This window comes from Centroberyx affinis, unplaced genomic scaffold (genome assembly GCF_046629955.1).
Source record: "Centroberyx affinis isolate AG114_WGS23_722 - 3 ecotype Tasmania unplaced genomic scaffold, CSIRO-AGI_Caff_v1 ptg000686l_1, whole genome shotgun sequence".
In the NCBI taxonomy this organism is placed as follows: domain Eukaryota; kingdom Metazoa; phylum Chordata; class Actinopteri; order Beryciformes; family Berycidae; genus Centroberyx; species Centroberyx affinis.
In genome coordinates, this window is record NW_027279307.1 from 23,050 (window position 1) to 49,381 (window position 26,332).

The window sequence follows — 26,332 nt, forward strand, 5'->3', positions numbered from 1 at the left end:
CTGGTTCCAGACTCCTGAATCGCGTCCCGCCCACTTTTCAGATTTTCAGACAGTCTGGTGTTGCTCTAGTCAATGGCTTGTTCTTGTCAGAGAAACAGTCGAGCCAATCCTTTGTGGGTGGGACTAAAGTTTGAAACATTCCTGCAACGGTTTTTCATTGGCGTTTCAGCGGAATAGATTTGTTGGAATCAAACCCTTAACTAACATATTGTCTTATACTCACAATCAACCAACATTCTTGGTATAGTTGGCGGCCAGATATGTTAGTCATTAATGATTGGTATGGGGAAAATCACTCACCACCCCACCACTCCTATTTTATAAACTTGTGAGGCACATTTTTCATCTGTTTATTTCCTACTCTGCTGAGTATGCAGTGTTTGTATCTGTAAGCCATAAAGAGGATCCTTGAATAGTACAGGCGCTAAACTACTGCTTGTTATCACCTTGCACAAGTCAGTGCTATAACACTGACTTGTGCTTCCTTTACTGTGGTGTTGCTAAGAGGTTACTGTTTATTCTTGTATATGTGGTGTTGACTATAGCTTCATTGCTAAATGCGCAATGTATGTCATAAAGTTTTCAGCTGTGACTCAAGCATGGTTGATTGATTGGTCATGCTCTGCTAGCACTCTGCATTTTCCACGAAACCGGCGGTCCGGTTTAAGAGCAGACTTCATTTAATGGATGAAGGTATATGATGATCTCCCAGAGTGGATTTTAGTATGACTAATGGTAGGCTGAACTTCAGTTTAAGGATGAGAGGCTAAAAAGAGGTGTGGGCAATATGGGTACGAGATCTGGGGTACAATTTTCATAGATTTCATAGAAGTGAAATTGACCACCATGCATGCATCATCCTCCCAGTTTTGGGCTCATGACATGATGATGACATAGTGTTTTAATTTTTAAGGGGTTAAAAGAGCCCCCACAGTGACGGGTTTCAGAGCATTTCCCCTCCCTGTAGCTTTGCAAATAATCCAACAGTCAAGTAGGTTGACTCACAGAGAGCTCACAGCTTTCTCAGCTCCACATCGCAATTTGTGTCATTGCATCAGTGTCAATGGTTTTGACGATACCAGTCCTTGAATATAGACAATAAAAAATAATTTCATGTACCCTCAGAAAAAAATCGATCATTTAGGGTTAATCTCTCATAGACACCACTGGATTGGGATATAAATGTATAATCAGTGATGCCAGTAATGCCCTCTGCTTTCATTTAGCATTTTCATACATTTTCATTTCGTATATTTTTGTGTAGGCCTACATCATTGTAAATTTATATCAGAAGTTAAATTTGGCAGTCTCCTTATTAGGTAAGAGCAACACTCCCCATTGTTTATCTCTCCAGCACTATGATTTGTCAGTATGGCTGCAGAAATTGCTGCAGCACCTCATATCTCTCTTACAATGCAGACGTACTTACCCTGCTAAATCCCAGTGGTATCTAGTATTGAGAATACTGCATATCGTGAAATCTGCCTTTAGCTATTATGCACCATTGAACTGGAGAAAAAAGACATCAGGAAATTATCAAGTCAGATATGCTCGTTCTATTTTTACAATTCTGATCAGCAATAACACAAGTGAAGCAAGAAGATCTGTGTATTTGTTACACTCTTGATCGGTTTTCTATACTTTTTTATTAAGATGCTTTTGCTATTGTATAGTATTTGTTTTACAAATGTACCACCACTACACTCTTTGCAGAGCACAACTATAATTTATTAGATATGGGAAGGTATAGGTTATAAAGATGTCCTAGATAAATATGTATGTATAGCTATTCCCCTGACTGCTCTGTTGATAAATTGCTATAATCCTTCACCTTACTGTTGGTTTCTTGTGGTGTTGGCAATCTAGGAATTTTAGGTTCTTCTTCTGTTGCCCTGGATAACTGTGTAAATGAAATGCCTAAAATATTACTTATTATTCCTAAACAACCAAACAAGACCGTTACTGTTGATGCAGGACCTGTTTGTGACCTGCCAAAGGTGGGATTTAGGTTGAAATAAAATTCAATGTCTGTACACCTGCTTTAACCTGCCTGCTGCTGCTGTGATAACGCACAGATACACCTACACGTCCTGTCACTTGCCTCTTGTGTTAGCACATTACCACCACATGCTGTCAAGGCCACAGTGACAGGAGTGTGTGTGTGTGTATGTGTATGTGTGTGTGTGTGTGTGTGTGTGATGTTTACTCTGTGTTTTTGTGGTTGATAACCAGCCCACTCATGTTTTCTTTTTGCTTTTGTGTCTTTGCAGGAAGTTCGGGGAGCGCCCTCAGCCACAGCGCCTAACAAGGTGAGTATGCACACACACACAGACACACACGTGCACACAACATATCCTCCCCATAACACCTTTTTTATGTCTTGCCACCATGATACATGGTATACAGGGCATTATGTCGTCATGCTGGCATCTTTGTGTCAGCCTGCCTGCCTGTCTGTCAGCCTGTCTGTCTGTCTGTCTGTCTGTCTGTCTGTCTGTCTGTCTGTCTGTCTGTCTGTGTGTCTGTCTGTGTGTAGATACATCCTTGTAAAGACAATCACTCAAGAACAATACATAATAGAAGCTTCATACTTAGACATCTGGTACCCCCTGTAGAGATGATCTGATTAGATTTTGGAGTACCTTGCTGCATAAATTTGCATATTGATAAAGAAAAAATGATTTTCTTGAAACTACTATAACTTCTTAATGCTTCAAGATACAGAGTTCATATTAATACCACCCATGTGCCATGTGAAGACAAGTGTGTTTACTTAGAAATATTTGATAATTAATGTATTAATTAGGTGATTTGGAAGTGGGAAGCAAGTGCATTTAACTGTGGTGCGAAGAGCAGACAGGCCTTGTATCTGAGCACATCCTTTTGTTGCTTGTAGCGCTAAACAGATGCTTGTGGGTAGTGCCTGTCATGGCTCCTCTTACTGTGGGACCATTGACAACCTCTTTGAAGCACAGCAGTCTTCTGTTGAAATATTTTTAACTGCTAGGCCTCTGTACTCTGCGATTAAAAATAAGATCTCAGTGGTGCTGGAAACCTGCAACAGCATGCCCTTTTCCATTGTAAACCTGAAAGTAGCCAGTGCCCTAAAGAGAGGTTCCCAGTGGACAGGCAGACGTAAGCCGGTGTCTTAGAGCAAACGCCCTCTGTATTGTTACTGTGCTTTAAAAACGTACTGAATCTGCACAAAACGACTTGCTGTTCCTCTTTAGAGCAGAGAAACGATCCAAATAAGCAGGGATGCGATTTTTCAGCTCCTTCCAGGATTTCTGTTTTAAAGGTTTTTCTGTTGATGATCACATCCTTGATGGAGATAACTGACTTGTCTTGGTGTATAATGAAACTATGCTCTCCATGCACTCTATTATGCACTGTATTCTGCATAGTGTGGGCTAGTGGCATTGCAATCTTTTTGATGTTTTTTTTCCATTCCTCTTATGCATGTTCCAAGTCATTCGGAACAACATTTGGGTGAACATAGAAAGTTGATGGGCGTTGTGGCTTGCTTGTGGAGGTTTGTGCGTGTGCCTGTGTGTGTGTGTGTGTGTGTGAGATAGAGAGAGAGCGAGTGTGTGTGGGTGGTGGTGTGCGTGTGGTTGGAGTGGGGGGTATCTGTGTGTGTATGTGCGTACGCACTTGTTTGTGTGTTGGTCTTCCTCTTTGTCACAGGGCCTCAGTCCCCCCTCTCCGTGTGTGTGCATGACCACGGCTTTGCCTGTTGTGTTTGTGCGCGCACACGCGTTCGTCTTCGCGCGTGGCACTCAGCGGGGAAAATGAGGGGTTGCATATTGCCTGGAACAGCCAAGCATGGTTTTGGAAAAAGGGGCCCCAGCACCTTTTGATGTGTCCCCTTCTTCATTCATGTGCTGCCAGTCCGCTGGCTTGCACTGGCCCCTCCATTTGTCTGATGGTTTCGATGGCCAGAAATATGACAGGCGCAAAACACTTTTCACCCAGCAGCCGAAAGGCACAGAACAAAACTCCTTCAGTTTGTGTGTGTGTGTCTGTACGCCTGTGTGTCACGTTGTTCTTTGTGCTTGTCTCTGTGTATCTGCCTCGTTGTCTTCATGTCTGCATGTTCACTCACACCCACTTGCCCCCCCCACCTCCCACAGCAACGGCCCTATGGTTTTCTCTCTGGCAGCAGCAGAGGCAGCTAAAATCTGCAAGGTCCTGCAGGGGCTTTTAGGGCAGCTAAAGCTCCGGGTCCTGCAGGGCCGCCCTGTCAGGAAGGCTACTCGACTGGAAATACAATACATGACACACATACACAGGCAAATGAGCACACACGTACATGCACACAAATATACACACACGACAGATACACTTGCAAGCAGATACACATCTACATGCACACACACAGACAGACGGACGGACGCACATGCACACACAGGCTGGATAAGCTGCCTCCTCTGTTGCTTGGGAGAATAAGCCCTTGAAGAGGCGGCTCCCTCAACAGAGGAAGGGCCGGCTCTGCAGAATCCATCGGCTGAGATGGAGAGGCTCCATAGAAACTGCCTTTTAGTTATCTACTTCTTTGTAGAAAACTCTAAATGTCAGACTAAAATAAAACCTTGATGACTATTATTTTGGTCTGGAACATTTGCCTGTGTGCTGCCAATATGCAATTTGTTATGTTTTTTTTTTTTTACGTGAAAATACTGCATTGTGTGGAAAGTAGTTTGTGCTGAATTTATGACATGGTGACAAGAAATTCACATAGACAGAGACAATTTGCCATTAGTTTTCACTGTTGACAGTTGATCTTTTTAAGTAGTAAAATATAAACTAGATTTAATTTGATTGACAAATTTGTATTTGATTGATGAATGTGATTACTTCATGCCAACACCAAAACAAGAGAGACAACATCGCATTCTTTTAGACCACTTCCTCTTTCACAGGCTCACAAGGGCCTTCAGGAGGTTAGACACTGAGCAGGCACTTGTGTGTCGGCCTCCCCTCCCTAGAGCCGCAGATGGAGAGTTCATTTAAAAAGAGGTTGAGCAGCTAAAGTGGCTGATTGTTAATGTCTTAACCCAAGCCCTGCACCGCGGATGTGTGTAATCTACCTATTGTGATGCATAGGGGCGCAAACTAATTGCGGTCTGATCGTCGTAATTGAGCTATTTCACTCTGCACGTGTGTGTATTAGTGTGTCCCTTCCCTGTGTGTGTGTGTGTGTGTGTGTGTGTGTGTGTTCACAGGGGGTCTTGTGGTGGACTGCTCTGCTGTAGACGCTGTGACAGATGTACAGGACAGATGCCTGTCTGCTCTGCTGCATCTGTAGCCTGGCTTAACCTAGCCCCTCTACCCACACACACACACACACACACACACACACACACACACACACACACACACACACACACACACACACACACACACACACACACACACACACACACGACTGACCCCATGCTGCCTGTTGTTGAATGTCTGTCTTTTTAGAAATCTGTCTGGCGCTTTTTTATCTTTTTAAGCATTTCCTCCCTTGCTGTCTCTTTCATCTTTACCTCTATCTGTCTGTCTGTCTGTCTCTCTCTCTCTTTATCTTTGTCTCTCTCTCTCTCTCTCTCTCTCTCTCTCTCTCTCTCTCTCTCTCTCTGTCACTTTGTCTCTCTCTCTTTCTCTCACTCTCACTGTGCTTCCTCCCAAGAGTACCAAGAGAAAACAAGTTCTTTGCATTGTCCCATCTCTTAACAGGAGTTGACAAAAACTGACACATCACAGTTGTGTGTGTGATTAGCGCCAACAGTGTTTAGCTTAGCACTGGCTGAATTCTCCTGTCGGCAATGCCGTTACCAGAGAACCATGTATGCCGGTTTCACCTGGTGCTTCTGTCAGGCCAAATAACCACTTGAGTGACACCTAACGATCACATAAAAGCAAAAAAATACCCTTTAGCGGGATTTCTCTGTCTAAATACCACTAGGATGGTAGATCAAGTTTGTTTTCTGCCCTGGTTGCATAGCTGTATTGTCATTGCCAGTCTCTGGCCGCGTGTTGTGTGCTAGTTTTCATATTGCATGTGGATGTGGCTTTGTGCATGTGTCATCTTGTCTGCTTCAATGAAGGGTACATGCCCATATCTGTCACTTCCTGCCTCAAATCAGATGATTCAGGGCATTGATTCCCCATTTTTCACTATCTGTAATTTCCCACTACGTCTATTTTTAGTGTGTGTTTAAGTTATCTGTTTTTGTTAATATACAGGAGGCAGTGCCAGAGGTGTATGTGTGTGTATATGCACGCATTTTTTGTCATGTTTGTGTCATATTTGCATGCCGCTCTCACATAGGAAGCTCTGCAATGTCTCTCTCACTTCTCCTTAAAGCCTTCAGTTTTCAGGAAAAGGCCTAATCTCTATCTAGTGTGTGTGTGTGTGTGTCTGTGTGTCGGTATGTTTAAGAGATGAGTAACTACCCAGATGTCCTTGTTGTCCCCTAACCATTACCGATCCTTGGTAATGTCATGGAGTTTTATTCTATATGCTTTCTCCCTCTTTAGAGAGTTTCCTTTGGTTGCTGATGTGTTAACATTGTGTCGCAGCCTCATCTTCAAGGATATTCTATTGAGACCCAAGTCATACACAAGGGAACTTTTTTTGGGAGCGGTGCCCTTACCCTTGCCTCACCCATTGCTTAATCCCATAAGATCTTGTTGCCAAAAAACATTTGAATAGATTTTGGTCTTTGTGGCTCACTTTTTTGCTTACTCCTGGGAGCATTTTCTGTCTACATTGGCCAAAAACTTTCTGAGTTGCATCATGCACTTAATGACCTATTTATCCCCAGTCAGTAGCTACTCAAGCATCTGGCTATTAAAGCATACATGTTGTATGCTTGGCTGTAGAGCAACAAGACATTTTGGTTCTATGATGAATGGGCTGTTTATACTTCTATAAAATATGTTATATAGCTTTATTTTGACTGCATTTTATTTGCCTAAATTGTACTTATCAGCACCTAATACATTTGGCATGTCATTGCTATCAAATTCTGATTGAATCATTTTTCCTTTTATGGATAATGCTGTTAACATTTTTCCCTCCCGCTTCACTCATTTACTGTCAAAACAAGTCATCTGGGTAACCCCTTTATCAGCTACCCACTCGTCACCGCTGCAGATCCTTTTTCTTTTCACCTGTGCCACTTATCTTGTTGTGGTTACCACAAAAGATGACAAATCTGCTTGTTGGAAGATGTGACTGCTCCACATATGCTAGATTTTAAATTTGCCTCAGAAGTAGTTATTAATAATTAGTGCCTAACTAACTAGAGAGCCAAGTTGCACAAAATAAATCGCAAAATAAATTCAGTTTTCTGCCAACATAGCCATTTTACGTCGCTATGCTAATTCGTAACTGGAGAAAGAGAGGAGCCTGGGGCATCATGACAAATCCGAATTTCCCCGAATTAAAAATTTGCGTATGCTTGTCTGTTGCTATTGAAATTGAATAGAAAAATACTGTAATTTTCAAGAGTTCGTCATATGGAGGTTTCCCAAGCTGGAACACCGGCATCAACTACTGGCACAGAAATTGACTGCTAGGATTTCATTTGATTGCTGCCAACTTGTAGGCTGTGTTGGTTGTCTCTGGAGTTATTTTAGGCAGCTGTGAAAAGAGTATCAGGTCCTTAGAGGGTGAGGAAAAAGACAATACACAAAGAACCACCAGAGTGAGAGCTTCATCCCAAGGTGAAGCATTTCTCTCTTGATGGGAATGGCCTCTTCCCAACGCTAACCCATCCGCAATGGTTTCATGGTTTGATGAAAACAGTGTTGACTATAGACTAGGGCAGTCTCAGATAACCTATTTTATTGACCCTTTGATCCCTTTATTGATCCTAATGAATATTTCTTTGTTTAAAAGGAGTGTGTCTTGTCCTCTTTACGTCTCGCAGATTCTGGAGTGGTGGCAAATTAGGGAATTTCTCTAAAAAACAAAACAAAATAATGCTGCCACCACAAAACTTGAGATGGAATTCCATTCAAGTTTTTATGCAAGTCTCATTTCCTCCAGTGGTATCGGATACTTACACAATGCATACCAAGGCTCCCCGAAGCTGCTCTCACAGTTAATGGTGGCCCAATGTAATGTTCAGACATGGATCATTATTGATAATATAAAAAAACCCCCATATTTTTGGAGTACATCCAGCCTTTCCCTTCATCCAGTCTCCCCATTAGGTCTATAGGGAATGTTATTTGGGAGTGTCTTGCTTGAAATACCTTGGAAGGGACAGGAGTTAATGACGGAGATTAAAGGACTGAGCTTCTTGAAGGAGGGCGTACTTGACGGACAGTATGCAGGCAATATTTGGAGTTTGCAGGGCTGCATGGAAATGACAATATTATCAGAGTAGTGGTTTTCACTATGCATACAAACGGCTTAATCAGATTTCCTGCATCCTTGGAGTAAGGGCAGTAAAATTGTATGTGTGTAAATGGGATTGTGGCGATATCAGATTCATGTGAATATACAGATACAATAGACTTAGCTTATGTTTAAGGCCTAGCAGTCCAAGAAATGGGTGCAATGTATAAGACCTGTGTGTGTGTGTGTGCGTGCATGCTCTGTGTTGCCCTATCTGTGATGTCACCCTTCCTGCAAGGCTGGCGGGTCACAGGCGATGTCAGAGGTGTCCAGTGACATGCGCCCTGCAGGCATGACATCACCACGTTTGAACTGTGTGTTCCCCATGTAATTAGTCAGAGCTGCGGGCTCTAGGGTGTTCCTGGGGTCTGTGTGTGTGTGTGTGTGTGTGTGTGTGTGTGTGTTTGTGTGATACTGTGTGTAGCCTACACTTGAGCATCAGAGGAAGATTGTCATTCATTAGAAAGACACCATAGCTGCAATGACCATACAGCCCATTTCATTAAAACAAAGGAAAACAAATTATTTAAACACAATTTTGCAATAATTCAAACATTTTTCGAATCAAAGAGCAGCTTTGGAGCTCCCTCTTTCTGGGCCGATTTGTGTGTAGAATCTAATTTTCATCTAAATGGTATTCAAAGAATTGCGTAGCTTCAAACTCTTGGGTTCCTAGAATGGTATCTCCACTGTTTTTACCCTGCAGTTTATGGGCGATTGAATAATTTTGAAAATGTAGAATATACTGTAGAGTGTGTTTTAATTCTGTGGAGAGAATCAAATGGCAGGTTTTACTTAGAAAATCATTTTCTCCATCACACAGTGAAATGGGAAATGAAACGTTTGCCAGACGGATAAACCATAACCCTCCTTGGCCTTCCTCCTCCTCCTCTCAGACCCCCCTCTCCCTCAAACCCCCCCCCCCCCCCAATCTATCCCTCTCGTGTCTCGGGGGCCCCTTGCTTTCCATAACAAAGGCCAGTCTAACCCGAGCGTGCGGCCCACTATTGCGTGGCAAAGTGGAAAGCTCTCTGTGTGTGTGTGTGTGTGAGTGGGGAGCCCTCTGAGCACCCCGGCGTGTCAGGTGTCGCTGACATCTGTGCAAGTGGTGTGTGTGTGTGTGTGTGGGTGGGGTGGGGTGGGGTGTGTGGACGGGACAGGGTGTGCTATGTCCATACGTGTGATGCGTCTTTATTATGCATCCAGCCTGATCATTGACCCCCGCTGGTCTGCCCATCATAAGCCCTACTGGTCCCAAAAACATTTAAATTATTTTAGGTGTGTGTGTAAGGGAGTGAGGTGTGGGATGGCGGGAGGTTTTGGCTTAGTTGACAAAAGTAATTGGAGCACGGACCTTGCAACATTTTGACACGAGATGAAGATTCTTTGGTGGTGAGCTCAGCGCTTTTGGTGTTTTCTTTTTCCTTTCCTCTCTTTTATTCTCTCTCTCGCTCTCTCTCTCGCTCCCCCCTTCCCCCCATGTTCCTTCCCCTTGCTCCTCACTGTCCCTCTGAGCCGTTCATTAACGGTTCAACCCCCTCCCCCCCTTACCCCCCCTCCTCAAATGGACCCAGCTGGAGAGAACATAGCTTTTTGGCCAGCAGACCGTGCAGGCTCTGGGGCGTTCCAGGGGTCACTGCGAGTGTATGTACGTACTTGTGTGTGTGTGTGTGTGTGTGTGTGTGTGTGTGTGTGTGTGTGTGTGTGTGTGTGTATGTGTCTGTGTGCGTGCGTATTTCTGTATGTTCTCGGTCCATACTTCACACTTATGCCTGTGTATTTTCGCTCCATTGCCTTTTTAAAACCTGCTTGATGATCCTCAGTGATTCCCCGCCGACCCCAGAGTTTCCCCTCGCTCCAGCTTTAAGCCCCGACACACCCAATATCTCTTCACCTCATCTGCCGGCTCACGTAACGACCCGTTGTTAATGAACTTCTCTCCCTCTCTCTCCTCTCTGTCCTCCCCTGTCCCGCCGCTCTTTCTATCTCCCCTCTTTTCTTCTCCTTGTTCCCGCCGCAGAGAAGCGATGAGGAATTACCTGAAGGAGCGAGGCGACCAAACTGTCCTGATCCTGCATGCAAAAGTTGCACAGAAATCCTACGGCAATGAGAAAAGGTGGGTGAATTATAAACATCGTCTTCCTGGTACAGTTCCACTATCAGGGTTCCCCCTTGATAATCCTTGAAAGTTTGTGGATTTGAGAAAAATAAAATAAGGCCTGCATTTATATAGCAACAGTTTTAAAATAAACAATTTCACCATGATTTCTTGACTTGAAAATGAGGCCTCTATGATGACTAATTCTGACCAACGTCATGTCTTTCCCGAAAACATGCATCCTGAGACCATGAATTTCACCAAACCCCTTGAAAGCCCTTGAAACTCATTCAATGTCCTGAATTTGATGTCCAGTGAGTGTGGGAACCTTGCATTATATACGTTTGATAAACAGTTATGCGCACTGGCCCATCATTTAGTGATTTTAAACAGCTGTGTCCTGGTGCGAGCTAACATGGATGTCAAGCAAAAACAAAAATAACTTGGCCCTGTCCTTTTAGCCTTCTCCAACAGCTCCTTGTCTTCGCTCGTCCTTTGGTATGACAACACCAGGCTGCCTCTGTGATATTTCCAAGCAGTCGATACTTGAGTGTTCGAGACTTCAAGCTAACTATTTGCACATCTTTCAATACATCTTTCAATGCAACTCTTGAAGTTGTTAGCCGGTGGTCAGACTGATCTGTTGTGTCTGTCCCTCTCCGTTCATTTCATTTAATTTTCAATGAAAGCTGTCTGTTGTCCAGACAAGGCTGATGACTCGTCTGATGGTCAGAAAGTTCAAACCAGTTGAACTTTTTCTGGACGGACTGATTCCTCATCATCCATTTAGCCAATCAGAGATTTTCCTATGTTTGTTTTGGAAAAAATAGGGGCGAATACAGATACAACGGTACAACCAAAGCAAAGATAAACAGGAGGAAGCCTGCTGTAACATTGGGGTGACTGTAGGTGTTTTCCAAGTCAGTTTCTGCCTCTCCCACCATGTTGATGTTCCAATATAAACCAACGGACAGAAATCTATCCGTCAATAATTCTGTCTGTTTTCTGATGGATCAGTGTGGCTCCTGCCCCCGGAGCCACATGTACCCACGCTGACCCAGAATCAAATCATGCCAAACCTCTCCCCCTGTGCTGAGTCCTGAATCTGTGTCCCTCTCAGCATTCCCACTGTCTCGGTAAGCAGAGTGGACCGCCCACTCTTCTCTATCGAACGTATTTATAAACAGGTATGTCAGTCAAAGGGGATCAGGCCGAGGAGTAGAAAGAAGTAGGAGGGAATGAAAAACACACGCACACATTCCAGCGTGCCTCCATGCGGTGTGGGTATTTTGACCCTCCTGGCCTTCCATATCCACAGAGGTCAGAGGAGGAAATGAGCGGCGGCCTTCTCCACAGGGGCCACATTCAGGTGAAGGCCGCCGAGGGCCAGAAGGGCCAGAAGCAAAGGGAGCAGGGAGTTAAGAGCAATGGGAACGGGGGGGACTAAAGGTTTCGAGGGGTGGGGGGGGGTATGTCCGGGTGAAGGCCGTAGAGGATTCAGGTGTTGGGGGTTCAGGCGCAAGAGAGCAAAGGTACGGGTCTTTTTAAGGGCCTCCGAGGTTCACAGGACAACTTCAAGGACAGGCCAAACAAACACATGGGTTAACCTGTAGGGAGCGTGGGTAGTTGCTGGTTTACTGCTGCAAGTCTTAGGCAATGCATGCAGCAGATTCTCTACAATTCAAAGATGGGATGGTGGACCGTCTCTTCTCTTGCTCTCTTTCTATCTCTCTCTCTCTAACTCACTCAGTAAGTCACTCACTGACTCCCAACTTTCTCTTTCTATCTCTGTCTCCAACATTTTCCCTCCCTCTGTAGTGCTCTCTCCTGCTCTCTTGAACTCTACTCTTTCTTTCTCTGTCAAACTCTTTCTATAACTCTCTCCTCTAACTTTGTCTCTTTCTCTCTCTCAGGCTTTGTCCCTCCCTCTCTCACTCTCTCTCTTTAACACTCTCCTTCCCTCCGTCCTCCCCCCAGTTTTCTTGGCCGAGCTGCAGCCCCGCTTGCGATCTCATCAGGCCTATCTCCTGGTAAATCAGGCCAAGTCCGAGACACCTCAGAGAGAGAGGAGGGGAGGATGGAGGGAGAGAGAGGTTGAGATTGAGCTGAATTCCTCAGCTGATGTCGGCCGTCTCGTCCAGTTAAAGTGACACCAGTGAGGTCAAGGGCAGTGAGGGGAGCCAGCCAAATACTCTTGGGCTACGTGCACACAAACACATCCACACACACACACAAACCCTAGGATAACACACAACTACACTATGTTTTTTTTTCCTACTCCCAGTCACAGTCAAATAAAACAGAGCTTTACTTCTAAGGCCCATTTCCCCAAAACTATTATCTGCTCTCAAGTTCCCGGCTTTAGTGCTTCAGTCCTGTGTATGACACAATTGGACTGCAGTTCATCTGCTTCATCTCTTTTTATTCCCTGCGCTTAACATTTGGGTGAGATTCCAGGAAGCGGATGGATGTACCTCATGTGTAGTTGGATGCTTACAGTCACATCGCCATACACTGAATTCTTCCCAGTCAAGTCGGAGGAAATATAAAGTTCATAGCTACAGGTTCAGCTACAGAACAATGCACCTGCAGCTGGTAGGGAAGCAGTGTCTCGCTAAAGGACACTTAAAGCTCTATGTGATGACTTTTTTGTGGTAAAACATTCACTTTTAAGCACTATTAGTGCGGGAGGTCGCCTTTCCAAGCTCCAACGAAACCATCAGCGTAACATGAAGAGCGGATGCTTGCAGATACAGGGCTTGAACCCGAGCAGTCAGGTTGAAGGACGGTCTCTGTAACCAATATGCCAGCCTGCCGCATCACAGATGACAAGTGTTTGGGTGCGACTGCTTGTCAAGTCCCCGCGGGAATTCTCCTGTATCGCAGGCGGAATCGCTATCGTTTTCATTCACATTGTGCAGAGGGACTGAGCAAGACACGCAGTAGACGTTAGACTGCAGAAATCACTCCGCATGTATAAGGATTCTACCGCTATGTGCATGTCAGCAGTTTAACATCCTTTGGACAGACAAAACCATGTGGTGTGTGTCTGTGTGCACTCTGCCACCTGCGATTGCTTCTGTGTTTGTATTGTGATTAACTTTGTAGCGAGGGAGCATAATAAAAGAAGTGGGTGTGTAGACAGTTTCAATGTGCGCTCTCTCTCTCTCTCTCTCTCTCTCTCTCTCTCTCTCTCTCTCTCTCTCTCTCTCTCTCTCTCTCTCTCCCTCTTTCTAGCTGTCTCTATCTGTTCCCTTTTTATAGGAGGTGAAAGTAGACAAACACCCACAGAGACAGAGACTGGTGTTGCGAAATGGGTCACTTTCCCGTTCCACACTGACACACACAAAAGTTATTTGAAGTGTGCTAGTTCAGTAATGAGTTGATTTCACATCAACTTGCCCCCCCCCAACACGCACACACTCACACACACAAGTATACACTTGCGTTTTTGAAATGTGGGGGATTTCTTTCAAATTTGAATTTGATGGGTTGGGTTTTTTTCTTTTTCTTTCGCTTTTCGCTCGCTTGACAAGACACATTTTCCTGGCTGAGATGTGAGATGCAAGTGTCATATTTTTTCTTGGTTTATCAGGAATTCCTGCTATTTGTACAAGATCTAGAAAGTTGAAGTCTGAAAGTGAAACATAATTTCCACGTCTTGAAAAGTTTAGAAATTGCGCAATGAGATCTGTAAAAACAACTAAAAAATATGACCGTTCATTCTCTCTATATATATGACTACATGTTTGATCTAGTTGTGTCATTCCACGAGAAATTACAAGAATCAAGGATTGGAAAAGTATGGCATTTTGAATTGGAAAATATGAAGAAACCCTGTTTGTACCTTTTTATTTGTGATGCTGGTTTATATTTCTCCTGTTATGCACAAATTTTCCATGCTGAACCGATCACAGTAGCATCTGGTAAATTAAGCTTGACAGATTGGGAAACTGTTTAGTTAAATTGTAGACTGTTGATAGTTTGACTCTCTGCTTGTAGCTTGGTGCAGTTCTGCCCTCTAGTGGTGCAAACTAAAAGATGCACCCTGACCAGTATATGACCACCATCAGTATGGGGTATTACGGTTTTTTTGTTAGTGGTTTATGTCTGGACTGAATTGCATTGCAATCATATCCATCAGTTCTGTCCTTTAACATATACACTTTTCGGGAATATTTTTTCTCTGTCAATGTGTTTTTGTGTTTTTTCAAGTCAAATCAAACCTAAGTTCAACCTTGGGTCACCAAACATTCTCGTCACGTTTGCCAATCATGCAGCTTTTACTTTAACCTTAATTTAACAAGGCAAGTTGATTAAAAACATATTCATATTTACAGTAACAGGCTGAGATATTTGTTACAGAAGAAATGAGGGTTATACACACAAGAGTGTTTCATGTGGAAGCTGCCCAGTACAACCACAGTCTTGTACTGTTGGCCACTGTTTCTCCACTTTAGCAACTGGGAATTAAGTGCCTTGCTCGGTTGCACTTCACTGATAACTATTTAAGGAGGGGCTCATCCTTCAAGCCTGTGTCTCTTAACGAGTCATGTATGTTCACGTGTCCAGGTTCTTCTGCCCCCCTCCCTGTGTGTACCTGATGGGCAGCGGCTGGAAGAAAAAGAAGGAACAGATGGAGCGAGACGGCTGCTCAGAGCAGGAGTCGCAGCCCTGCGCCTTCATCGGCATCGGCAACAGCGACCAAGAGATGCAGCAGCTTAACTTAGAGGGAAAGGTACAACACACACACACACACACACACACACACACACACACACACACACACTTATCTCCACTCAAAGATATGCAGATACTCACTGGAAGTTACCATAGATACGAGCAATGCTAGAAGTCTCTCTTTATCCCTTTTACCATTGCAGAATTATTATTCCTACAATTTTTCTGTTCACAGCAGCAACAGACAAATATTTAAAAGTCAATGTCATTAACATCATGATAGGCTGACAAAGATACACGTTAGATGTTTAGATTTGATAAAAAGCCATTATTTGGATGGAAATCTGAGCTAGGTATGTGTGTGTATCCCACTAGTGTATTTTTTCCTGACTTGTATTCACTGTCTCTCTGTGTATCCATATCTTCAGTAAGATAATTTGTTCATTAACTGTCGTTCATTTGCATCAGAAAAATCCTATCCTAATGTTTCCCATCTCTTTCTCTGCTCTGCTCCACCTCTCACCTCCACCCCTCCACCACCAGAATTATTGCACAGCCAAAACCTTGTACATATCCGACTCCGACAAGAGAAAGCACTTCATGCTGTCTGTCAAGATGTTCTACGGCAACAGCGCTGACATCGGTGTCTTCCTCAGCAAGAGGATCAAAGTTATCTCCAAGCCCTCCAAAAAGAAGCAGTCCCTCAAGAATGCTGACTGTGAGTTGTACATGTTTGTGTGTGTGTGTGTGTGTGTGTGTGTGTGTGTGTACACTTTTGGTGGAGTCACCTGTGCCTAGGAGTCTGATATTGTGAGTTCTGCTGGTCTGTAAAAATAGTATGCAGCATGCAGATTGGTACTAAAGTCTCTAGTATTTCTCTATCAATAACTGTGAGGGTTATGAAAAATAAGTTTATTAGAACTAAAGTCAAAACACATGTTCTGTTTTAGTCCAATGATTGCAATCATTACATCAGTGTTGGCAACACATACTGCCTCAAAATACATTTAAAATGTATGTGTAACTGCCACATACTGTCAGTCGTTGTATCAAAAGCTCAGACATTAGATTTCAGCTCAGACAAAAATAGCTCAGACATAAAAATCACTATGTAGGCATAAACAAAGCCAGCAGTGGGGTAATGTTCTGTCAACAGTGAGCAACATGCTGAAGGTCACGAATTTGGCCTTTTAAAAAGTATACTAGTCATCCAACTACAGTTTGACAAGTGTTGTTAGTGCCAACAACTGCCACTAGAGGGCGATGTAGTCTGCTCAGTAGCTAGTAACCAGCTGGTGACTGTCATTTGAGCATGCTGAACACCTGTAGTGTACACAACACCTCGTCTGGTAAGATTTGTTTCATGGCTATTTTCTCACCCCTTATCACATTGTCAGCACAGTTGACCTTTAAACGGCATGTCATTTTTGGGTCACTGTGTAACTTGTCTGTGTGTGTGTGTGTCTGTATTCGTGTTTGTGTTCGTCTACAGTGTGTATTGCATCAGGGACCAAGGTGGCACTGTTCAACCGGTTGCGCTCCCAAACGGTCAGCACGCGCTACCTGCATGTGGAGGGGGGCAACTTCCACGCCAGCTCCCAGCAGTGGGGCGCCTTCTACATCCACCTGTGTAAGTCTCTACCCACTACAGCAGTTCTATATCTATACAAACACGTTTTAAATGGTTTACTTGGATCCACTAAATTACATTAGAAATTTATATTAGATTCAAAGTCAAATCAGAACAAACCAAGAGTCCAGTATCAATTTAATATCTTAAAGAAAACTTCAAATCTAGGACTCTTCAATGCAATATGGTTTTAATAGAAAATCAATCATTCCATACAAATTCAGAAAACAGAATTTAAATTCAGTTGTCTGGTGGAACAAATCTCATAAATTTCAATCTAAGTCATTTACATATATACAAGATCTTCGGTCAAGAATTTAGAAACGTTTTCAACTCATCAAAGTACAAGTCAAAGTCAAGTCCCTAGTCACCAGAACCCAAGTCAAGTCAAGTCTCAAGTCTTCTCTTCAGGCATCAAGTCTCAAGCAATTAAAATTGTGACTCGAGTCCAAGTCATGTGACTCAAGTACCCACCCTTCCTTAATGACATGTCGTTTGACTTGCAGAGCCTGAACTGAACCTGAACACACACTCACTCAGTCATTTAGACTGTACTTACACTCCCGTCTTCTCTCTCTGTTCATTGTTAAGTGTAATCAGCCAGTAGAGCAGTTGATTGATTATAGACAAAGGAAGTGATAGACTGATCGTGTGTCTAAGTCCAGTAACATATGAGGGTTTGAGTATCTGGAAAATGCAGAGCCTATGGGAGTTTGACAGTCGCTCTCTTTTTTCTGTGTGTCTCCAGTGGATGACGAGGAGTCGGAAGGAGAGGAGTTCACTGTGAGAGACGGTTACATCCACTACGGCCAGACGGTCAAGCTGGTGTGCTCCGTCACCGGCATGGCCCTGCCGAGACTGGTAACAGACGCAATGAAACTAGACTGGATTAGATTACATGAAACTTTAATGATGATGTGGGGCAATTGGGTTATCACAGCAGCAGGTAATAGAGTAAAACAAAGGAAAATAACATATAAATAAGCGTTATATAATGGGTGGTATTGAGCGTAACACAAGCAGCAGTTATCTTATTATCCTTGGTGCTTTGCTTTGTTGCTGGCTGTTTGTTTTGTTGGAACTTTATTTATCCAAGGAAGGATTTCCTGAGAGTGTTGCTCTTTATCAGCAACACCTTCCTAAATTCATACAGTTATGTGTATTCACACCTGGGAGCTGCCAAACTACTGAGCTTCATGCCCCCTTCCTCCCTCTCTCCTTCCGCCCTCATCCTCGTTTCCTTCCTTCCTTTCTTCTTCCCACCTTCCTTCCTTTCTAACTTTCTTCCGAATCACATGTGACTTCCCTGTTTTTCTGTCCTTCCTTCTCTTCGTCCTTACTTTGTTCTCTCTCCTTTTTCTTCCTTTCTTCTTCCCTTTTTTCTTTCCTTTTCCTTCTGTCCTCCCTTCTTTCAGCTTCCTCTCTTCCTCTTCTCTCCATTGCTCCATCCACCTTCCAGTCAGCTAATAATAGCTCTCTCTGTCTCTCTCTCTCTCTCTCTTTCTCAGATCATCCGTAAAGTGGACAAGCAGACAGCGCTGCTGGACGCAGACGACCCGGTCTCCCAGCTCCACAAGTGTGCCTTCTACCTGAAGGACACAGAACGCATGTACCTGTGCCTTTCCCAAGAAAGGATCATCCAGTTTCAAGTCAGTGCCTCAACTACAATCCTCAGCGTCTGCTCAATGTCCACTTGTAGTCTAACTGCAGGGACGCCAGGGTTGAGGTCAATTCACTCTCAGTTAAAGTTTATCCTATCCATTCTAGTAACAGATGGTTGAGAAGGATTACTTTAGCATATAAACAGGGATTTCTGTTTGCAGCTTGAGTGGACTGAATCAAAAGTGGATTTGAGTTCAACTGCACAGCACTGACATCTCGTTGGGTCACATTTATCGGGTGTCATACAATTGGAGTGCTGATGAGATTTGTTTTAACCTTGAGGTTAGTGGTGGGCAGCTGGCAACCCACAGGCTGCATTCAACCTGTGCAGCACTGAAAGGGATACTCCACCCACGGAAAAATACTTTGTTTTCCCTTATGAAATAAGAGTGGGTAGTCCACTCACCTTCAATATTTTTGTTTACTTAGACTGTTTCAAAGCAAAATGAGAGACAGAGTAGGTATGTGGTTTGATCCTAAGGCATCCGACTACACACATCATACACTAACATACACATTTTCCTTTGCAACGTCATAAACTTACTACAGTCTTGATTTGGCATAATTATTGGTGCTTATCTCTGCCCTCGATGTGTAACACTGCGTGCATTCCCTTCTTCCCCCTCCTTGCTAGGCCACTCCATGCCCAAAGGAACCAAACAAGGAGATGATCAACGACGGCGCCTCCTGGACAATCATCAGCACAGACAAGGCCGAATACACTTTCTACGAGGGCATGGGCCCTGTCCACGCGCCTGTCACCCCCGTGCCTGTGGTAGAGAGCTTACAGGTACGCACCGAAGAGACAAGCACGCAAGAATGGGATTTTTCACATTATTTCAGGCTTTTTTGGACACACAACCCCCCCCCATTCATTTCCAAAGGGAGATTTCAGTTTCTCTATTCCTTCCTGATCTAAATCCCTCGCTCATCAGCCCTCATTGTCTTTTGTTAAATTCCAGAAATTTTCTTTGCCACTACTAAGAAAAGGCCGCAATTATCAAGTGTCATAGCATAGGTTTTACCATTGTATATCAGTGAGGTAACTAGATTGTCTTTTTTGCGTGCAGCTAAATGGTGGTGGGGACGTGGCCATGCTGGAGCTGACAGGACAGAACTTCACTCCAAATCTGCGGGTCTGGTTCGGAGACGTCGAGGCTGAAACCATGTACAGGTGCGCCTTTGCTCCTTTTGCATTTTTCTTAGCGGCCATCTGTATAGGCTTTTACCTAAAAATATGACATATTGATACTGTGAAGTGTGATACAGCTGTTGGCATTACCAGTCTACCTGAAGGGATTTTTCCATTTTCTTGGGTAACACTGAAACACTGAGATCAAAGTCAGAACCAAATCACTGGGGCTGGTGTTTGTCCCTTTTTTCCTATTGACATTAAAAAGTATCATTACAACTAATTTTACAGATATATTAGTGATATAATCCTACGTTTTGCCTATCAAAAGTCATACAAAAGGATATGTTTTAAATTTAATGGATGTAGTGGAAGTATGAATAACTTGGTATTGTAATTCTAAGCTAAAGCTAAAATCATCCTGGCCTTAAAAATGCTCAAATAAGAATTATCTGTGAATGATTATCTGCTCATACTGTGAATGAATCACACATAAAATATACACCAATCTCCTCAGAGCTTTGGCAACAACCCCCCACCCAGATTCTGTCTGGGCCTTTTATCCACTGCTAAAAGCACTTGAGTCAATAAAAAAAATAAATAAATGGCCCCATCAGGTTGTGTAATAGTTGTCCACATCAAAACTGTGCAGTGGTTAATTAGATTTGAGTGAGCCACAAACTAATTTAATAGCTCAGGTACCGCGATGTTCAAAAGACTCATGAAAACAACCGCTGGTTTAAGTATTTCATGTTCCGTTTTATAGACAGATTAGGTTTCCTGTGTTTATCAGTACCGCCCAACTAGGATTAAGTCATAGACATGGTGAAAGACATGAAAGACCCCGATGACCACTGTCAGATAAACAGTGGGACCTCCCAGATGACACGCTGTACACAGTGTGGGACACCGCAAGGTTTTCAAATCCCACCAAGACAAACTGTGACTGAAATGTTTTGGCACGTGTCACCTGCAGATTTGTCCACATGTATGTGGTCTCCCATTGTCCTGAACTGACTGATAGACTGTGTCGGGACAACGCAGGTCTATCCGAGCTTTACATTACAAAAGCGTGCAATGGCATGTTTTCATTAGAGTTTTGCTCAAGTATAAAAATACACTTTTTTATGATAGATTCATGTTCTTGTTTGTGATCAGAGAAGTGTCCACAAATTAGTATTGGATTTATTTACATGATATATGTTTGCCCAAGTTGGATCCCTTTTAACTCCCCTGTTTGAGGTGGCAATAAAGAAAGATTTGTAGAAGTGTAGAGTTCACTTCTGAAAACGCATTAATTTTTGGAAAGAAATGTCAACTCTATCATTATCATTTATAAAATATAACAGATCTAGTTTTTAAAAGTGTTTCAATCAAACCTTTTCAATCAAGGACATCAAGTACCTGTTGAAAGTACTTTAACAACATCAAGGGGCTCTTCTCAAAGTACCATAATTTTTCATTTCATTTTGTGCCACTGTGTAAAATTAGGTGTCACTTTTTCAAATGGTGGATATATCATTATTAACAAAACTCTTTAAGTTGAGGACAAAAGTGACAAGTGTTTGTGCAACATTTCATATCAATGACCCTAAATTGTTTCACTGACAAAAGCAGAATATATAACTCAAACAGCTGTCCTTATATATGGTGTTTCTTTCCCCTCCACACCCTCCCCAAACACACACACACACACACACACACACGCTCACTCTGCAGGTGTGGGGAGAGCATGCTGTGCGTGGTGCCCGACATCTCGGCCTTCCGCGAGGGCTGGCGCTGGGTGCGGCAGCCCGTCCAGGTGCCCGTCACGCTGGTGAGGAACGACGGCATCATCTACTCCACCACACTGACCTTCACCTACACGCCGGAGCCCGGGCCGCGGCCGCACTGCAACGCCGCCGGGGCCATCCTGCGGGCCGGCAACGCCAGCCTGCTCAGCAGCAACAACAACAGCCAGGAGGCCGGCCCCGGCGTCTACGGCCCCAACAGCACCTCCAACGCCGGAGTCACGTCCTCCTCCACCGCCGCGGCTGTGGTCTCCTAACGCACGCAGTCGCCACACAATACAATACGCCTTGAGAGCAAAATATACCAGAAGGTATATAAAGACTATGGGAAAAAAAACAAAACAAAACAAAAACTGACTCTCTCTAAAGTGCTGCATATTAATTTTGGATTCAAAGAAGCTGAAATGGAAAAAAAAATGAAAATTGGTGGGACAGAGGAGCAAATGCAGGGGGAAATTTGAAGGAGGAGTGACATCACACGTTGTCAGCCGACGGGAATAAGAGAAAGTGCTCCTTGACACACGCACGCCCTCTGCTGTGGTTTCTTAAGGGACCTGCCTGTCCAGTTCTGGTGTTGGGAGTGAATGAGTTCCTGCCGGTTCAGAGCACCAGCACCTTTTTCACGGCTGCGAGAACGGAAACCACGACAACAATACATCCACCGTGTACAAAAATTGTGTTTAAAGAAAAAGTATATTTTTTGCGCCACCCTGCTTCCCCCCCACCCCACCCTCCCACCACTTGGTTTATTATTCCTTTTTGTTTTATTTTTTATTTTTTATTTTGCATTAGTTGTGGTATCTGAAAGGGGGCTGGATGTATTGTTGTTGGAGGGAGCGCGAGGATGCAGAGGGACACACATAAAACGTGACGATGATAACATAGTTTTTATGGACCAAGGATCTTGTATAAGCTTTAGTAAAGGTACATTTTCTCCATACCTTTTTTGTATTAAACATATAGTACACTTTTGTTACCAAATAGTTTCTATTCTTCCTCTGAGCTTGGACTTTTTTTCCCCTTGAGGTCCAGAATCCCAACCTGTATATTATTGCGACCTTACTACAAATGCCTGCTTTTTTCAGTCTTTGGATGGAACACTTCATTTCTTTTTCTTTTTTTTCTTTTTGTTTCTTTTGGATACTGTTGCTTCTTCTGTTGGGGAAAAAATCTGAAGTCTGGGTTGTTTTTATTTACATAACCGAAGGTTGTTGTTTTTTTTAATTGGGGAATAACCTCAGAGGGCCTATTTTTTATCATTGGTTTTTATGAAGTCTTTAAAAAGAAAAGCTTTAAGCAACGCCTCTGCCTTGCCTGCAATACTCTATGTGCGCTATGTCTCCTTTGGAAAGTATACACGTCAGTACATCTCACATGGAGCCATAGGAACGTTTGCAGAATACATCAAAAACTAGACTTCCACGGTTACGAAAATAGTCAGTTTGTCATGTTCACAACTATGTAATAAGCGTAGTCATTGACTTAAGAGGATAGCCTTAGTACTGTATATTATTACTGTGTACACAGTCAAAAGAATCACATATCTAATATCACATATCTGTTCTCAAAATCATGTTGCTCTATTGGTCACTTACCGTATCAAATGATGTAGTGAAACCTGTCATTATTCTCTCTAAACTGCGCCTAGCAAGGTGTCTTCCAGTGTGTGCTGTAGTTCTGGTGGCATTCAACTTCAACGGTGTTCCAAAAGCGCATCCGTGCGTTCAAGACAGACACTTCCAATTTGATGTGGCCTTACCGATAACTTTAGTTTCAAAAGTAGTTCACTTACTTACTTTTTTTGCAAAATATCTCCTGTTTACTCACTTTGGAAGAACCTGTGTGTGGCACAAAAAACAAAAAAACAAAAAAACAGCTATTGCCTCGCTTCTCATCACAGGAGCTCATGTCTATTTGACCTCATACCAGCCGTAAATCCATCGTCATGCCGCGGCTCCAAAACCACCTTGTCATACGAAGCAGCCTTCTGAAGGATCTCTTGGCCTTCATTTTGGTGTACAAGTACAATAACACCCCCGTCTTTTTATTATCTTGCGGTGCGTGGCGCCCTTCACTTTTGGTACAATGTCTGCGAGCGCTGTAAGCTCTTCTCAGCCTTCTTAGCCTTTTGAAATCTCCTGTGGTTTTCACTTTGCAGAAACAAGTGTGTGTACATTGTGAACTCACTGTCCGAGAGTAGTGGCACTTGTCTGTGTTCATGGCGATCGAGTCTCCTGTAGAAGTATAAAGGCCTTCTATATGTGTGTATTATTGAAGATGTGCATTTCCAAACATACAGCAATATTGTACAGGTCATTTCTTTTTGTGTCATCGTTTTGTCTGCCTGACCACTAGTTCACCAGCCAGCAAGTGTGTGTGTGTGTGTGCGCGTGTGTGTGTGTGTGCGCATGTGTGTTTTTAAGGTGTGTGACTGTCATGTCTCGCTATATAGTCGCTATAATGGAATATAGAGTCAGACTCGCTCCATTTCAAAGTGTGTTCCAACTGCTCATGTTGCTCTCAGACAAATTTACTTGAGATTCATTGGGTTCTGCTGTCTTCCACCACGATCCAAATGGACAAATACAAAGTGATTATTCTCTCCCGCTGTCTGATAATTGTGGACAAACATTCAAAGGCAATACTTTTGATCTTAGTATTACAGTACAACTGTATACGCTTCCGGGGAAACAACAACTACGACACTGTAACTTGAATGTCTGCATAATGAAGTATTTTTGACTTTTATCACAAACCCTTGAAATAGGCAAGGAACAAAAAGGATTCGCTTGCACCCCTTCAATGTAAAAAAAAAAGAAAAATTTAAGTTATGCCCCCATTTCGCCACCCCTCTCCCCCCTTCCTGTCCGTCATTATTGATGTTAAATGTTTTATATTGTAATATTGATATTTTTTAAATTATTGGTACAAAGTCTCCCCTTGTCTTATTCAGTGTCAAAAAAAAAAATAAGTGCATTATTGCCCATGCTGCCTAGTTTGGCCTGGGAGTGTATTTTTAAAAGGCCGCTCCCTGTCTGTCCTGGAACTGTTGTCAAAGAAACAGGTGCTATGGTGGGTGTTGTAGCATCGAAACCAATTTGCGCTTCTTCACGCTGAACGTGAACGTTGATCTTCTGTGATACGCTGCGGGTCAACCTGAACCCTTTACTCTGCAGGATGGAGGTCACCAAATCTTACTGTAGATTTTTAACTTGAGTGTTTTTCTATGTCTACTAGGGTGAGCTCTAAATCCTATATGAGTTTTAACATAGCCTCTATATTAGCATCACACACACACCCCCCCTACCCCCCCTACTCCTCCAGCTTGGAATATTTTTTGGTTTTGTTTACATGCTCAGTTGCCTCTCCAGGCTCCTCTTCATCACTCATGCCTGTGCGAGTCTGAACAGAGCGCCACATTTGCTCTAATAGAGAGGGAGATGTGAGTATTTAAAAAAAAAAAAAAAAGTGTCCCTTTGACAATCCGAGCTGGTTCACAGTTTACAGTATAGCGTTTTCTCTTAAACGTGTCTGGAGTTTTTAAGAGAAAGGGGAGGACATGCTTCTCCACGTTTCACTTCTAAAGGGGATGATCTGTTAAAGGGGTCGACAAATGTTACATGCCTTCTTAAACGCACGCTGTATTAACCTGGCAGCAAAGCTTTCAGAGAAATGAAAGAAAAAAAAACGCCATCTCATTAGCATTTGCGATGCTTTTACAAAATATCTGTACTTAACTGGTTTCTTTCTCTTTTTTGTGTGTGCGTCCGGTCATAATATTTGTTTTACTCTTCCAAAAGCAGCTGTTCTTGTGTTTGTTTGTTTTTTTTATAATGAGCTCTGAACAATGTATGTATCCTCTAATATGCCAAATGTCTTTTATAATGTAGTTTTCATGCACTGCTAAACAAAACAGGGCAGAGTGAGAGGCAGCTTTAAACAAATAAAAAGGAGTGTGGAGCCCTTCTCTGTCGCACTCAGCCTTACTTCTCCTTAAGACTATTTGGCTGTTTGCACTACAGAGCGCTAACCTTTCTTTTTCTCTCACACATTTCATCCTCACTCTTCCTTCATGTCTATGTATGTACGTTTGGAATTTTCTCACTTCCCCCCCCCCCCCCCTCCTGTACATGCAGCTTGTAATGCTTAGCTTCGCTACAGTCGGATCACTTTTTTGTTGTCATTTTCCCCTCTTCTTCACATGTCCTTTCACTATCTTTCACTCTCACTGTATCTGTGTATTATCCTAGTAATGGTAAGCAGAGGTGTCATTGTGGTAGTATACTCAGTGCTCAAAGGGTTGCTGATGGTAGAAACCTGTGCCGTTTGTAACATTTAGCAATAACGTCAAAACAAGGGGACGGTTTTTTGATAACATACGATAGTTTGTTTTTTGTACATATTGCAGCTCCAGATCATGCTCAAATCTGTATGTCATTAAAAGAAAAAAAACAAGAAAAAAACTTGCAATATTGGCATAAAAAATGAGAAATAAAAAAGTGATATAAAATCTCACTTTGTGTCCGTTTTTTAATTTGTGTCATTCAGAAGCATATGCAGGTAACTTGCAGCTTTTTTGCAGTTTACTCCAGTCGAGATCATTCTGGTTTAAGTTGAGTATAACTGGAACATGAAAGATCCAGATTTGTGACCTTCTCTCTTCAGTGAAGCATTGAAACCTACTACACAAATCTACTGGTTAGTGTATTTTTGAACATTTAGCTGAACCATTTTTGTGCCCCTCAGGTGACAGATCAGACGGGTGGTGCGTCAGGCTTCCACCAAGCCCAAATGGAGCTCTTATCCCTGGGAAGAAATCCCAGCGGAGTCCCCCTCTCTGGCTGGGAGCTAATGCCCTCTGTCATTTAGATCCACTCTTATTAAAGCCGTTAAAAGCACCAGGTTGCTCTGCCTAAGTCTTTATAGAAGCAGTTGCACATCG

At 43.1% G+C, this 26,332-nt stretch overlaps 1 protein-coding gene across 2 annotated transcripts; it reads left to right on the forward strand.

The window, feature by feature from the left end:
* The first annotated feature begins 2,259 nt into the window (after positions 1–2,259).
* On the forward strand, positions 2,260–25,873 carry rbpjb (recombination signal binding protein for immunoglobulin kappa J region b). 2 transcript variants are annotated; one of them, XM_071519310.1, is made up of 10 exons: positions 2,260–2,309; positions 10,419–10,514; positions 15,069–15,234; positions 15,720–15,894; positions 16,669–16,806; positions 17,555–17,667; positions 18,315–18,455; positions 19,103–19,258; positions 19,539–19,642; positions 21,320–25,873. In XM_071519310.1, exons 2-10 carry the CDS (start codon positions 10,426–10,428, stop codon positions 21,645–21,647), a joined length of 1,410 nt encoding a protein of 469 aa, XP_071375411.1. In that variant the 5' UTR covers positions 2,260–2,309; positions 10,419–10,425; the 3' UTR covers positions 21,648–25,873. The 2 variants fall into 2 exon arrangements, with proteins under 2 accessions (XP_071375411.1, XP_071375412.1); XM_071519311.1 differs by lacking the exon at positions 19,103–19,258 and having other exon boundaries at positions 2,263–2,309.
* Positions 25,874–26,332: the final 459 nt, after the last annotated feature.